At 38.0% G+C, this 14,647-nt stretch overlaps 2 protein-coding genes across 2 annotated transcripts; one reads left to right on the top strand and one right to left on the bottom strand.

Moving 5' to 3' along the window:
• Positions 1–1,127: 1,127 nt before the first annotated feature.
• rpl36a (ribosomal protein L36A) lies at positions 1,128–3,965 on the top strand. Its single transcript, XM_008420576.1, has 5 exons — positions 1,128–1,230; positions 1,780–1,885; positions 2,910–2,977; positions 3,055–3,177; positions 3,885–3,965. The coding sequence occupies exons 1-5, from the start codon at positions 1,228–1,230 to the stop codon at positions 3,903–3,905; spliced, it is 321 nt and encodes a 106-aa protein (XP_008418798.1). The 5' UTR covers positions 1,128–1,227; the 3' UTR covers positions 3,906–3,965.
• A 181-nt stretch (positions 3,966–4,146) lies between these two features.
• gla (galactosidase, alpha) lies at positions 4,147–10,759 on the bottom strand. Its single transcript, XM_008420577.2, has 7 exons — positions 10,505–10,759; positions 8,026–8,200; positions 5,950–6,124; positions 5,705–5,796; positions 5,473–5,634; positions 4,907–5,104; positions 4,147–4,798 (listed from the first exon to the last, which is right to left on the bottom strand). The coding sequence occupies exons 1-7, from the start codon at positions 10,663–10,665 to the stop codon at positions 4,502–4,504; spliced, it is 1,260 nt and encodes a 419-aa protein (XP_008418799.1). The 5' UTR covers positions 10,666–10,759; the 3' UTR covers positions 4,147–4,501.
• Between the last annotated feature and the right edge of the window lie 3,888 nt (positions 10,760–14,647).

The following is a 14,647-nucleotide window of genomic DNA, read 5'->3' as shown; positions in this document are numbered from 1 at the left end:
TATATGTGTGTGTGTGCGCGCAAGAAGGAGACTATACACTGATGGAGTTACTGGATTCAGCAGCAGAGATGGGAGAGACTAAATCATTAGTTTACTGCCTGCACTAAAATGTAAAACACTGCTTAACATAGTCATTCTTGTATCTGTAAGATAAATAAAGATATTTCACAGATTTTGTTTTGTTTTATTATTTAAATAGATAATAAAAATTAACTGCTTGTGCTACTTCAAAAATCTATCCCCCTTTCTTAAACGTATTTGCCAACTCCCTGGTTGTAAGTAAGTGTGGTCATATAAGGAAGCATGGTTGAATTTACACAAGTCTCTTGTGGACCTCATACCAAATTAGACATGTCTGATAAAGAGACATTAGGTAATAGGTGACTATTACTTCACCTACTGCTAATAGTCCCTGTAGTCTGACACCAGAAATCTCCTTTTAACCTCCTTGAGAAAAACGTCTTATTTAACCTTTATTGGTTTCATGACTTCCCCAGAAAAAGAAAATGTTCCTGCTTTTCTTTGCCATTAGCTATGGTTTTAGTGACATAGCCTATGTTCTCCTTTTGTACATGCTCATGGATTTACTGTATAAAATTTGTATTGCGTTTCATTGTTGTAATTTCTTTGGTCTTTGAGGACTTATGCTGGTTTAATAACGTTTTTAAAATTTTCTTTACTATTCAACAGCTGGCTCAATTTCACAAAACTGCATAGTCGATGTCTCACAGCAAGAAAGTCCTAAGTTTTAAATTATTATGTCATTTATTAAAATAAATTACTACTAATTCCTAATACTGAGAAATGCTCAAGAACTAAAACACCCCTTGATTCTAATTATTATTTCAAATATGCAGCTACTTTGACATATACAATTGATGTCTGGGCTGGATGCCAGTCCAGACATCTTTCAAAAACTAGTATTTTTCAAAAACAAGTCAAATTTAATCAATAATATTAAATCCAATTCAGTTCAGTTATCTATGTAATACCGACTTACAGCAAAATGTAATTTCAAGACACATTGCAAACAAGTCCGATTCATATAGTAGGGTCACATTGAGTCCGAATTGTGATCCAGAACAATGACAATCAGTAGCGTTTTCGTCTTCCTGACACACCCCACCGCTAGGGGGCAGAACACCCCGCTACTCACCGCTGAGATCTACTTCAACAACCGCTTCCGGCCTCGTCCTTCCTCTTTTTCCTCCTCACCGGGTCGCAACCATGGTATGAAACGACTACACTAATACATTTAATAAAATCAACATCAATCCTGCTATTTAAAGCAATACGTTTTACTTTCTTTAGTTCAAATGTGGTTATAGTTTTTCGATGAATGTCAGAGTGGATGTATTAGCAGCTTTGTTTCGGTTTTTTGTTGTTATATTGAGATAAATACGAATGCTAATGTTAGCAATGAAGAGCCGCTGTTTGCTTCTTCCATTCTGCTCAAATTTTGAATTTAGTGTGGGTGAAAATAGTGTAACTTAAATATCCATTCAAAACAGCATTATGTCACTTACAGAAACGGAACCGCACATGTTTGCGATGTTTTAATGTCCAAAAGCCACCATGCTATCAGTGCTGGCCGCTAGCCTGATTAGCACAATCTGTCCAACAAGGAAAGTTTTTAAGGTTTTAGTTTCACGTTCTTTGCGTAATTCTATCATTATTCGATTATCAATTAATCTCACAGCCAACTACGTTGTTTAAAGGCTACAATTGGTCTCAAACCTGAAGTATGTTGCCTAATTCATGCTTTCTGTTACCATTTAGGTGAACGTCCCGAAGACCCGCAGGACTTACTGCAAAAAGTGCAAAAAGCACCAACCCCACAAGGTGACCCAGTACAAGAAGGGAAAGGATTCCCTCTATGCACAGGGTAAAACATTTCTCCATATAGATCTGATGCAGTACTTCGTATAAATTATTCACACTCCTTGAACCTTTTCATGTTTTGTCATAAAAAAACGTGTATTTTGCTGGAAGTACTTATAATCAAAAACTGGTGCATTATAATAGTAAATAGGCAAAACACAAGTCTTGTTCATTTGTATTTGACTAGTTTAGACTGTTTCCAAGTAAAATTAAAAACAAATTTGGTTCACAAGTTAACATTATTTTGTTTTAGTTTAAAAATTAACATGTCACTTGCTATGGAAGAAAAGTCTTGCATAAGCTTTTACTCCTCTAGATTCATTTTTAAACAGAAAATAGGCAATAATGTAAAAAAGATTTCCATGTGAAGGTGCAGCACTAGTGTGAAAATATTTTACATCTTGACAGCACATATTTTTCCACTCTTGTATTTATTTTGGCAGATTATTCCACAGATTTCCATTAAATTAAACGTCCCCTTTTTTACAAATTTGTAATTTAAGCATAACTTGAAACTACAGCAGTTCACCAAGTTGTGAAATTTAATCTCATTTTACGCATTTATGCTAATTATACACTGCTGTTTTGTGAACATTAACTATGGAGCTGCAGAGATTCAAAAGAAGAATTGACCTGTGGGAACTTGGAAAATACTCTGGTCAGATAAGACCAAAACTGCGTGAACTATATGCAAACAGTGGTAGCTAAGGCTGGAAAAGACTTTGACTGGGATGGATGTTCACCTTCCTACAGAACAACCACCTAAAACAACCAGATCTACAGTGGAATATTTGATAGCATCTTTGTAGATTAGAACGGTCCACAGAAAATTAAATTCACTTGAGCATCTGTGGGAAGATTTGAAAGTAGAGCGTTTGTAGATTTATTTAAGACTGCAATTCCAGGAAAATTAGGTTCTACAAATTGACCGAATACAAATGTGAAAAAGTTTAAGCTGTGTGAATACTTTTATAGATTGTTATATTGCAGCTGTTGTGCTTTCACTGAACTCTCAAACTGTTCTGCAGGTAAGAGGAGATACGACAGAAAGCAGAGCGGGTACGGTGGGCAAACAAAGCCGATTTTCCGTAAAAAGGTAACACCTACCTTCCCTTGTAGATAAGTTTTATTTAAAGTTTGATAGCTTTGACTCAACTGAAATATCTCTTTCAGGCTAAGACGACAAAGAAGATCGTATTGAGGCTTGAGTGTGTGGAGCCCAACTGCAGATCCAAAAGAATGCTGGCCATCAAGAGATGCAAGCACTTCGAGTTGGGTGGTGACAAGAAGAGAAAGGTACGAAGCAACTATCAGACTTTTTTTTTGCTAGAATTCAATGTAAGACATAAGAGTTTGTTAATAACTGTTCCTCAACACAATGTCTCTGGGGATAAGAGTATTAAGCACAAACTCTGCAAGAAAATGTAAAAATATTGGAAAAAATGTCAGAAGTTGATGAAATATCTTAGTATCATAGATCATTAAATTTGTGGTGCACTGCTCAACTTAAATATGTGAATATTTAAGAAAACAATTAACTAAAGAACAGTTTGTGAAGAAACTAACTTTAAATTTGAATTACTCCAGTTAGACATGCCATTATAATGCTAGAATTAACACACTTAACATTCATTTCTTGGTTATTAAGCATAATTTATTTTGACTAGGTATCATAAAACACTTATGGCATTTAAATAACGTGTGAATGTTGGTAAAAAAAAATAATTTACAAGGCTTGAATGCTGCATTTAGCTTTCACTGTCTAAAATTGCAGCAACTATCTGGTCAAAAAGTTGTAGTTGCAGATTGCTTAAAACATTATGACACCTGTAAATGTCTAAAAGTGTTGACTTTGTAATAATGGGTGAAGTGTAATCTTGCTGATGGAAGTGTGTGGGACTTAAACCCTTAGTGGATTGAATTTTCTGTAGCTATTAACCAGAAAGGAGCGTTTATCTTGAAGCATCATTTTCACCCAGATTTCCCTCCGTTTCCTCTTACAGGGCCAGGTCATCCAGTTCTAAGCTGTGGTCCGTTCCTCTGGATGAAGTTGTCACTATTTTCAATAAATGTGTTGAAACATACTTTTATTTTGTGCTTCTTTTTCATGCATGGTGGGCTATAGATGTGAAGAATTCAATTTTTGTATAAACGTTAAAAAAAAAAAAAAATGTTGAAACATTTCATAAAATCTTTTAAAATTGGTTCAGATTTCTGTATCTGTAGATCTGCATGCAGTCTGATGCAAAAAAATTAATGGACACCTTTGAGTATCATATTTTATGAAATAGAATTTGTTAAATAGCTTTTTTCCCTTTTAAAAAAAATACATTATGCATCACAAACTGAGTTTAAAAGTTTACCCATAATTTTAGTTTAAAAGTTGCTGGTTGAGAATCTGCAGAAATATCCACCATGATTTTTAACAAAACAAAAATTGGTTTCAAATAACCTTTTGAGTGTAAAGCAATGAAGCTGAGCTAATTTAAGTTGATCTGGATGCTGGAAAAGCCCTTTACCAATATGGTGAATCAAACTCATGTAGAGCAACGATCTAGAAAAAATGTTTTTAGAAACTTGATGATTGAACCTGAGATTTAGCGTAACAATTTGATATTCTCTAGTTGGTGTCCTTCCAGTGAAGTCTGCCAAAGTCTTTGCTGATTGGTGTGACGGTCAGCAGAGCCGTTCCTGAAGGGTTTACTTTTAAGATGAGTTTGCTCTCTTTAGTCTGAACTCCCATCTCTTCGTATTGGGGGAGGATCAGAGTGACGTTGCACTGGGGGTCACAGACCTTCCAGCCAGGGACGCCGCTGATGGCGAACCCCCGAGGACCACCGATCTCCTGCAGGTTGAGCATGGCGACAGCCAGGCGGTTTTTAGATAGAGGTCTCTCCCACACTTCGAAACTATTCCTCTGCAAAACAAGCAACATTTATTAGCCTTCAGATTATTTCACGTCTAAAACCGTTTACAGAATCAGTAGATGAAGCTGAAGTCTGCTTTCTGCCACTTTTACTCCCACCTTGGCAGAGCGATATCCCTGCTTGCCCAGCGGGTCCTGGCTGATTTCTATGATTCGTCTGTTCTGCAGCAGCTCCTTGGATCGGGGACAGATGTCTCGCAGATCATTAGACATGAGCAGAGGGGCGGCCATGATGGCCCATAACGCCATCTGAGACTCCTGCTGGTCATGACTCAGGCCAAAGTTCCCAATTACAAGCTGGAGGAAGGGATTAGTATAAATATGCAAACGTATAAAAGCACAGACAAGCCAATTCTCTGGTATAAACAAGCCCAACATTGTTTGCATTGATGTTGCTTTAAAGGTGGCCCATTATGAACAAATTAGGACAAGTCTATGGGTTATACAAAACATGTACATTACATTTTTTGCACAGTCATTCTTAGATGAGATTTTAGTTTGCTCACTTCTGCCTATTTTAAGCCCCTTTCAGAATGAGCTGTTTTTGTGCAAAATGTGCAAAAAGTTCATTTTGTATAACAAATATAAGTAGAAAAGTTCTGATATAGGAGAAACTTCCTGGTATTTGAATGTTTTGGGATCAAATTGAAAGATATGGCGAGTACCATATCGGGGTCATTCCAGCCCCCGGGCCCAGCTGAGGGGACAGTGATGTCCTGATAGGAAGCAGTCCAGTCCAGGATAGATTTGATCGAAATCCACGAGTCAAACACGTCGTTGAAGTTGCGCCAGTGGTTGCAGGTCTCACGGATAGCGGTGTAGTTTGGCTGGAGGCAGAGAAAAACTGATATGTTTAAAAACACCTTAAAAAGGAAACAAAAGATGAATTTTCCTCACCGTATGGAAAGGCCATTCATACAAAGGCCACTCACAGGAGTACAGGATACTTCTTCCAGTTTTGTTCAAAGCTTTTGACATCTTTATGTAGCCTAAACCAGGCAGTAAGAGAACAGAATGGGATGATAGAAATAGACACATGCTTCTTACATTTTTAGATAATGGAGTGAATGGTCATGCATGCTTTGGCAACACAGCTTACTGTTTAATTGAACATTAATTAAAATTCAGAAATTAATTCCTACCGTCTCCGAGCAAAGTCCACTTCAAGTTACAGCCATCGAACTTAAGCAGGTCCACGTCCCAGTCTGCGAACGTCTGAGCATCAGTCTCATAATAACCCAGACTGCCAGGGTATCCAGCGCAGGTTTTCTCTCCCACATCTGCATAGATACCCAACTTCAGGCCTTTAGAGTGGACCTGAAGGAGGGAAAAAAATAATAAGATGTTCAAACCAGCAGGTGGCAGTGTTGCACAGGTTAAAACTCAAAAAGCATTTGCTGTCCCTTCCAGTTAAATGAAGAGTGAAGGAATACGAAAGCTGATCAGAGCTCAGTTGAAGGTGAATGGATCTAAAATTGGGACAATACTGTAAGAAAGGCACAAATTTTGAAACTGAGGCAAAGATTCACCCCTCAAAGCACAACAACACTACACATACTAAACTTAAACTGAACTTACCATTTAAAAGTGTTAAGTTCAGGACAGATCAACACATATGCTAAAATGTGGCCAGAGCTATATCTAAACTGACATTTGCTGAGAGGAATGGGCAAACATGTCTGAAATGTGCAAAACCAAGAGAAAAATATGATGTATAACACTTGCAGTTCTACTTAAAGAATGATAACTACAAAGTATTGACTCAGGAGGGATAAATACTAGAGGTGTGCCGATCGATCGGCCACCGATCATAATCGGCCGATTTCCGTGAAAAAGTGTATGATCGGTGATCGGCGATCATTGTCTCTTGTTGCCGATACCGATCACCAGCATCTCATTTCGCAGCCTGCCTGTGCAGCTGGTCTCCTCTTTCCTTCACACTGCGCAAACGCGCAGCAACAAATCCTAAGCGATGTGGAAATATAACACACTGAGTGAATGGGGACGTTTGCGTGTTGCGGCAGAAAATTGAAGCACGTCCAAATGCATCAACATGACGAATCTAATATGACATAAAAACAATGGCATACTTGACGGAGTTTGGCTGCATCGAGGCTCACTGCAGTAAAAAAGACATATGGAGGATCAGACAGCAGGTAAAGCAGCGCACAGCCGGATTAGCATGACGGTCAGAAAGCTAAACAAATAAATAAATTATTTAAGTCTTCGAGCTGCGATGTAAGACGCTGGTTCTGCTCTCGCTGTTGAACCGCTGCTACGCGCTACAGGTAGTAATATTTCACAGACGGAGCGCCGCTTCTGCTCCACCTGGTAGTGACTCTCACACCGAACCTCTGCTTAAAGCTGCAGCATCTAACCTAAAAAAATACATTTTACATACATATTAAAACTTTCGCTGTCCTAACATGAGACAGATAATCTCAAAAAAAAAATCGATCTCCTCCCTGCTCTGCATAATTACTCCGCTCAGTCAGAAACAGCCACTCAGAACTAGCAGTAATCAGCTAGCCGCCATGCTAACAGGAAGTTTTCATTCAGTAACTCTGGATTGTTTATTGTAATGGATCCTGTATTTGCCTTTGAATGTTAAGTTTTATATGTTGAGAGCTTTTATTTTGGCTCTTTGAATTATTTAGCCTCTTCAGAGCCTTCATATGTTATCAGTCTGTTAAAGATGGTACTACTGACAGCAGTACAATTTGCAGAATGCCTGTTTTGTTTAGTTTTCTTCTTGGAAAAAGTTGTTGAAAACAAGTTTTTGTCTAAATTAAGGTGAATTCATGGTTCCTTTTTCCACATAATGTAACCGGTAGTGTTCATGATTAAAAAAACCCCCAAAGAAACAATTATGTGATCGGTATCGGTGATCGGCCCTCATGGGTGATTGGTATCGGTATCGATATCTGATCGGCACCTCTCTAATAAATGCATATCCATGTCAAATCAGTCAGGCCTTTATTCATAGAAAATGTTAAACTACGAATAGATGACTATGCTATAAAACCTCTAATGAAAGAAACACAAATTTATGATAGTAGCATAAAATGTAGAAATATTCAAGACATGTAAATACTTTTCCAAAGGATTGTGACATGCTTCACAATCATAAACTTACATGCTGGTCATTCTGCACCCCAAATCTATAAAACATCCCATTATTTTCACTTTGTGGTTTATTTATTATAGCAGCAACTCACATAGTCGGCTAACTTTTTGATGCCTCCCGGGAATCTTTTGGGGTCCGCCTGCAGGCGGCCTTGAGCGTCGCGCTCGTGGGACGGCCAACAGTCGTCGATGCAGACGTACTCGTAACCGGCCTCTTTCCAGCCCTCCTTCACCATCATGTCCGCCATCTGCATGTACAGACGCTCGCTGCCAAGGCAACAGGAGGAAATAGGCAGGGCTGTCAGTTAAGATGCAGGTGCTGAGAGTTATTGGGATGAAAACATGTCTCAAAAAACACACAAAAAAACATTGTATAACAGTGTATCTGGATGCTGCCTCATATGAAGTAATGCAGTTATCAAGATTCAACCAAGGCACTGACATTTAGGGCTTTGCTTCCTGAATAAAATGCGGAGAAGATAATATGTTTGATAGATTAGATAATTTAATGAATAAAATGATATGAATTGAAAGTAGTGCGTTCAGATAGTTTCTATGTTCAAAATCCAGTTGAAACTTGAATGTGAAAAAACTCAAATGAACATTATTGACACAATGTATTCTGCACCTATAAGGGTCCATTACAGCAGTGTTTCCCAACCCTGGTCCGTAGGACACACTGCTGTGCATGTTTTAAATGTTCCCCTGCTTTTACACACCTGACTCAGACTACAGTTCAGTAAAAACCTGTTGAGATCTAAAGCATGCCGGCCTGTGAGCCTTAAGGACCAGGGCTGGGAAACGCTGCATTACAGAACTGAGCAGTGAGAACTTGCAAACCTGTAGATTCATTCAAAATGAAACCAAAAAAGATACATTTAATTAAACATATTCTGCCTGTAATACTGAGAGCCTGTCTTTTGGCTCAGGAGAGTTGATGAGATAAAGAATGGAGACATGTTTTGATGAGTTCATTCATTTATAATCCATTCAATTTATTTTGGATTTAAAATGGCTACCTTTATCAATGAAACACTGAGCAGAATAACGGGTTTGGCCTGCGACTCACGTGTCCTAATTGCCCCATTAGTGACTGTAGTAGCTCCATTAGTGAGATTATTCTGACTGCAGCTTTCAAGGCTGATGCTTTCAACCATTTTCAGAACTGAAAAGGCATTTTTGGGTGAGAGGTCAAGCATCTTCAAGAAACAAGAGAAGTTCTTTCTACTTTAGCACTTCCAGGAAATGACAATCCTGATCATCTACACCAGAGCACAAACCTTCAGCACATTTCTTTTTCTTCTGTATTTTACAGCCTATGAAAAAAAAAACTGAATTGGTCAATAGCTTAGCCAGGAATAGCCTGATTGTCTTAATGAGCGGTAGGTGCTATAATGGTCATGATGTGATGCTTTTCTTCAACATGGATGATGCTAAATACAGTGGAATACCTAAACTAATTGTTAGATGCTGCAAAAGACTTGAGGTTCACTTTCCAGTAGAACATTTCTATGTGTTAGAATGACCTAGTCAAATGCCAGATCTAACTTTAACTGAGAATCTGACTTGGAAACTCTTGCTGTCGGTGTTTTAATTCCTTCCCATCCAATCTGGCTCAGCTGTTCTGCAAAACCAAATTAGCAAAATGTTTAGTCTCTACTTATCCAAGATAAGAGCTGTGTCCCAAAAGTCTTGCAACTATGACAAAGCAGGTGTTTCTATAAAGTACCGACTATGTGGAGTTGAAAACAAATGAATTTCACTGTCTTGCCACTTAGCAACTACACTATGTTGTGTTGATCTGTCACAAAAAATACCAATAAAAATATTGAAGTTTGTGGTTGTCTAAAAGTACAAGATCAAGGAGCATTTTTACAAGGCACATGTCTAGCCTTCATTTTGGAAATGTTGCTTCATTTGACACTTCAGAAAGTGTTTGAATTATTTTAAAGTCTTGAAATGACACTTGTTGTGAAATGGCGCTATATAAATAAACTGAAATGAATTGAATTGAAAGCAAAACCCATTCAGAAGCGCATCAAGCTAAGATGTTTAATTGAGCACAAATGAGGAAACATTTCTTTTTCAAAACCACGCTGAACTGTTATCTCAGTTTAGCAAAACCTGACTAAACAGTAATGCATCTACAAAGTTTTAAAAAGGTTTTACAAACCAGCATGTTGACAAGGAATTTATGCCTTAAATGTACATATTTTAAATCACTACATTGTATTTTTCTCTGATAATATCCTCTTCTGAGGCTGGTTAGGTTAACTTCTGCTTGACCTGGCTTTTAATGCTTATTATTTTGTTCTGCTTCACAGGAGTGAAGTAAGAAATTAACCTTTGTGTTACTTGCATGAGCACTTCTCTGCAAATAGGGTAATGCCATTATTAAACAGTAAGAAAGCCAAATAACTGCTTTTTAAAAATAAAAATCTAAAAGTTTTTTTTCAGAAACTTTTAGCCTGTAAATATTTACACTTTAAATGTCAACCATTCTGTTGCTCCAACCAAACCAGTGTGGAAAAATATAACCAAAGGAACAGGTTGTTGCCTCCTCTTTCCTACCTGATGCAGTTGTCGGGGTCTGTGTCACAGTCCGTGTTACACATGAACCTCTCCCAGTGCAACCAGCCCATGGTGGGTTTCAGAGCCAGCCCGTTGTCCAGCGCTTCAGCTGCGGGACTCAGTAAACTCAAAAGACCGAGGAGCAGCTGCATTTTGCTCATTTTCACCCACAAAGGCCGCTTTTAGCAGCGACACTGCTGACTGGAAGGTGCTTTTGTTATTTCTCGCAGCTACTTCCTCATACGGAACGCAGTTGTCCCGCCCCCTCTTCCTGATTGATAATCAGACGGACCAATAGGATCAAAATGCGCCTTCAGCTGGCCAATGGCGTTTCGCTAAAAGTCTCCCAAGAACAAACGAGGAAGAGATTGCTGTTAAAGTCAGGAAAGGTCTGTGAGAGGTCAGGTGATAGGACTTATGATTACTATTAATAATGAAAACAACAAAAAGGACAGAATCAGTTGTAACTGAGGTAAATCAGCAATACCTATCTGAGGTATTTTCAGAAGCTAGCTTTTTACTCACACGACACAAAAACACATTTAAAAAGAACTTTACCTTAGATAAAGTTGAATTAATATCATCAGATAAAACTATATATCAATAAATGTATATGATTAGGTTGACTACTTGACTTTGGTATGTGCTTTTTGCAGATGATGCGGATCTGTTGGCTTTATCACTTCCTTTATCATTTATCATGATGAATTTCTTATTGTGATAAGATTTTGATTTATCGCTGTCACAATATATTCCAATTAATGATGTTTAAAAAGCCCTGAAACGGTCAACATTGTTATTTTTACAAATTTATCCATTGTTTATCCAATAAAAGTGTATCAGTAAATATGAAAACATGGTTAAATGCAGGTACCGTGCACATTTTAGTGAAACAGATCACACTTTGTTATGTGACTGGTGTCCTGAAGAAGCGTATTATGAATGGGAATGTTTTTAAAGAGCAGTATTTGTGTTAGTGGCGCTATGATTGCTGTGCCTTGCCATATATTTACCTAAATAGTTCTTACAGTCACTCATTCTCTTCATTATCAAAGTAATACTACAAGATTTTGTGGTAGAAGTTCAAGATCATATTGCCCACACTTCACTACTTTCACGGGGAAGTAGAGTTTCATCCTTCAGGGAAGCGCTTTGTCCTCTGATTTGTGTTTTTGCATCAAGCTGGTTACTAAAGCATAAAAGTCTCAGAGTCAAACACACTTCAGACTTACTCAGGATGGTTTTTCTTCATAATTCCCTCTCCACTCCTCTCATTTAGCAGCTCCAGAGTTAAAGCAAAACATATTTGTTGTGTTTTGCAAACTATATTTTGAAAAGGAAGAAACTTTTATGCAAATATATAAAACATGCATTTTTCCTGAAGATTTGTGCTTCAACTTTGCTTTCTTAAGAGATTTTGGGAGCTCACTGTATTTCAGTCTTTTACTATTGGATAAAAGAGCCTTTATTCCTGCTTTTTATCTATTTTACCCTAACTAATTTGAGACATAGTAAAAAATTATAATAATAACAGAACAAGATAAAAGTCTATGTGTAAAGCGAAGGAGTGTAGACAATTATTAAATTAGTCTTAATCATAAAACAAACTTTGTGCTACTTTGAATGTCTTTCTCTGACCCGGCACAGATCTCTGAAAAACAATGCAGGTCTGAAGGGAAGACAGCTGGATGGACGATTCCTAGAAACCTGACAAACAGAAACCAGTTGCGGGGAATTGTCAGATCAAAGAGATGGACTGAAATCAGGGGAAAAACAGATGTTTTTTTTTTTTAAATCTCTAAAAGACCTTCAGAAGCCATTGGAGTAATTTCTCAGAACTTCTTCACAAAAGGTGGTTTATTGGAAGTAAAATAATGGTCTGACTCTGAGTGCTTTATGCTTTATTTTAATTGAAAATTTCTTTGATCTTGCAAAGGTTCTTTACAAATATTTGCAATGTTAAAACCAAAACCCTCCACACTGTTATTTACCTCCAGCTTTGTCCATTTAGAAACTTAGATGTTTACCCAATTTTCTTTGCTAAATAGCTCAAATTCTTTCAGTCTGAATGAAGAGCATCTGTGAATAGAAGTTTTCAACTTTCGCCATTTATTCCCAAACTGAATTCAAATCTGGACCTTCAATAAATTGTTCTGTTGTAGCTCTGGCTTTATGTTTAGTTATTATCTGCCAAACTCTCAAGTCTTTTGTAGATTTTAACATTCACGTTGACAAGCATCCCTATAGCACGATGCTGCCACCAACATGTTTCCATCTGTTGTGTTCAGAATCGAGGTTTTTACTTTTCTACTTTTCCCACTCTTCCTTAAAGGCCAAATTTCATTTAATCTTCAGTGTTTGGGGTCAGTCTGGTGATCCAGTGTTGTTGAAAACTCTATTTTAGTTTGGTTTTTAGTTGGTTTCACAGTGTTTTTCATGTAAGCAGTCAGCCATCACATTGCACCCAGACAAAATGACTTTTTCCTACGATCCACAAGTGTAAAAGAAGAATTTGAGTTGACACCCTGGGGGTTTATTTGTGTTTGTCTTACAGCAGGCAGCAGGACTGACCAATTTATCCCGCTGGTCCCCGAGGAGCCCGGCTAATAAAACTGCCACACACACTGTTTGTAATAACATACTGTACATATTGAAGCTGCTTCGGTCTGTTTAATAGCTGGCAATGCAAGGCAATAATTTTTCCTGCACTGATGTTAAAAGAATTATAGATCTGTTTCTTAATTCAGCAGTAAAATGGACACCCTGCTACTGAATGAAATTAATCCTGGACGTTTCCATTTGTGAAGTTGTCACAGATCTTCTCACGCAGGGAGAGTGATGAGCTTTGTAGTTATTGCTCTACCTTGCTCTATTTACGAGGAAAGCTGCTGACATTTTATTTGCAGATCAACTTTTTGGGGTTTGGCACGTTCACAAACTAGCTGAAGCAAAAACGTAGCAATGTTTTAATCAATCCTCGGATCAGCTTGACAGCGTATCATTGCTAAGAATGACTCACTGGTTGCTAAATGTAAAAATTACAGCAAAACATTTGTTCTAGTTATTCTGTTGTGTTATTAGCAGCACAATATTGGCAGGTATTGTTGTTAGGAATTTACTGTGAAATGTAAGCCATTCAAAATAAAATGGTTTTACTGGTTTTTTAACATAGATTTTAATAAGGTTTGCCATATTTCTGTTGGTTTATAAGTTATACAGGTCCTTCTAAAATAATTAGCATATTGTGATAAAGTTCATTATTTTCCATAATGTAATGATAAAAATTAAACTGTCATATATTTTAGATTAATTGCACAGCTGAAATATTTCAGGTCTTTTATTGTTTTAATACTGGTGATTTTGGCAAACAGCTCATGAAAACCCAAAATCCCTGTCTCAAAAAATTAGCATATCATGAAAAGGTTCTCTGAACGAGCAGTTAACCTCATCATCTGAATCAACAAAGTAACTCTAAACACCTGCAAAAGATTCCTGAGGCTAAAAACTCCCAGCCTGGTTCATTACTCAAAACCGCAATCATGGGTAAGACTGCTGACCTGACTGCTGTCCAGAAGGCCATCATTGACACCCTCAAGCAAGAGGGTGAGACACAGAAAGACATTTCTGAATTAATAGGCTGTTCCCAGAGTGCTGCATCAAGGCACCTCAGTGGGAAGGAAAAAGTGTGGCAGAAAACGCTGCACAACGAGAAGAGGTGACCGGACCCTGAGGAAGATTGTGGAGAAGGACCGATTCCAGACCTTGGGGTACCTGCGAAAGCAGTGGACTGAGTCTGGAGTAGGAACATTCAGAGCCACCGTGCACAGGCGTGTGCAGGAAATGGGCTACAGGTGCTGCATTCCCCAGGTCAAGCCACTTTTGAACCAGAAACAGCAGCAGAAGTGTCTGACCTGGGCTACAGAGAAGCAGCACTGGACTGTTGCTCAGTGGTCCAAAGTACTTTTTTCAAATGAAAGCAAATTTTGCATGTCATTCAGAAATTAAGGTGCCAGAGTCTGGAGGAAGACTGGGGAGAAGGAAATGCCAAAAGGCCAGAAGTCCAGTGTCAAGTACCCACAGTCAGTGATGGTCTGGGAGCCATGTTAGCTGTTGGTGTTGGTACACTGTGTTTTATCAAGGGCA

This window comes from Poecilia reticulata, linkage group LG10 (assembly GCF_000633615.1).
Source record: "Poecilia reticulata strain Guanapo linkage group LG10, Guppy_female_1.0+MT, whole genome shotgun sequence".
Taxonomy (NCBI): Eukaryota; Metazoa; Chordata; class Actinopteri; order Cyprinodontiformes; family Poeciliidae; genus Poecilia; species Poecilia reticulata.
The sequence above is the reverse complement of the archived record's forward strand: the minus strand, read 5'-3'. Positions and strand labels throughout refer to the sequence as shown.

Bases quoted from the DNA above. Each gene is read 5' to 3' on its own strand.
- rpl36a (XM_008420576.1), top strand. The intron at 1,886-2,909 runs GTAAAACATTTC...ACTGTTCTGCAG, and splicing joins GGATTCCCTCTATGCACAGG to GTAAGAGGAGATACGACAGA. The intron at 3,178-3,884 runs GTACGAAGCAAC...TTCCTCTTACAG, and splicing joins GTGGTGACAAGAAGAGAAAG to GGCCAGGTCATCCAGTTCTA.
- gla (XM_008420577.2), bottom strand. From the start codon at position 10,665: ATGAGCAAAATGCAGCTGCTCCTCGGTCTTTTGAGTTTACTGAGTCCC. The intron at 8,201-10,504 runs GTAGGAAAGAGG...TTGCCTTGGCAG, and splicing joins GACCCCGACAACTGCATCAG to CGAGCGTCTGTACATGCAGA. The intron at 6,125-8,025 runs GTGAGTTGCTGC...TCCCTCCTTCAG, and splicing joins TCAAAAAGTTAGCCGACTAT to GTCCACTCTAAAGGCCTGAA.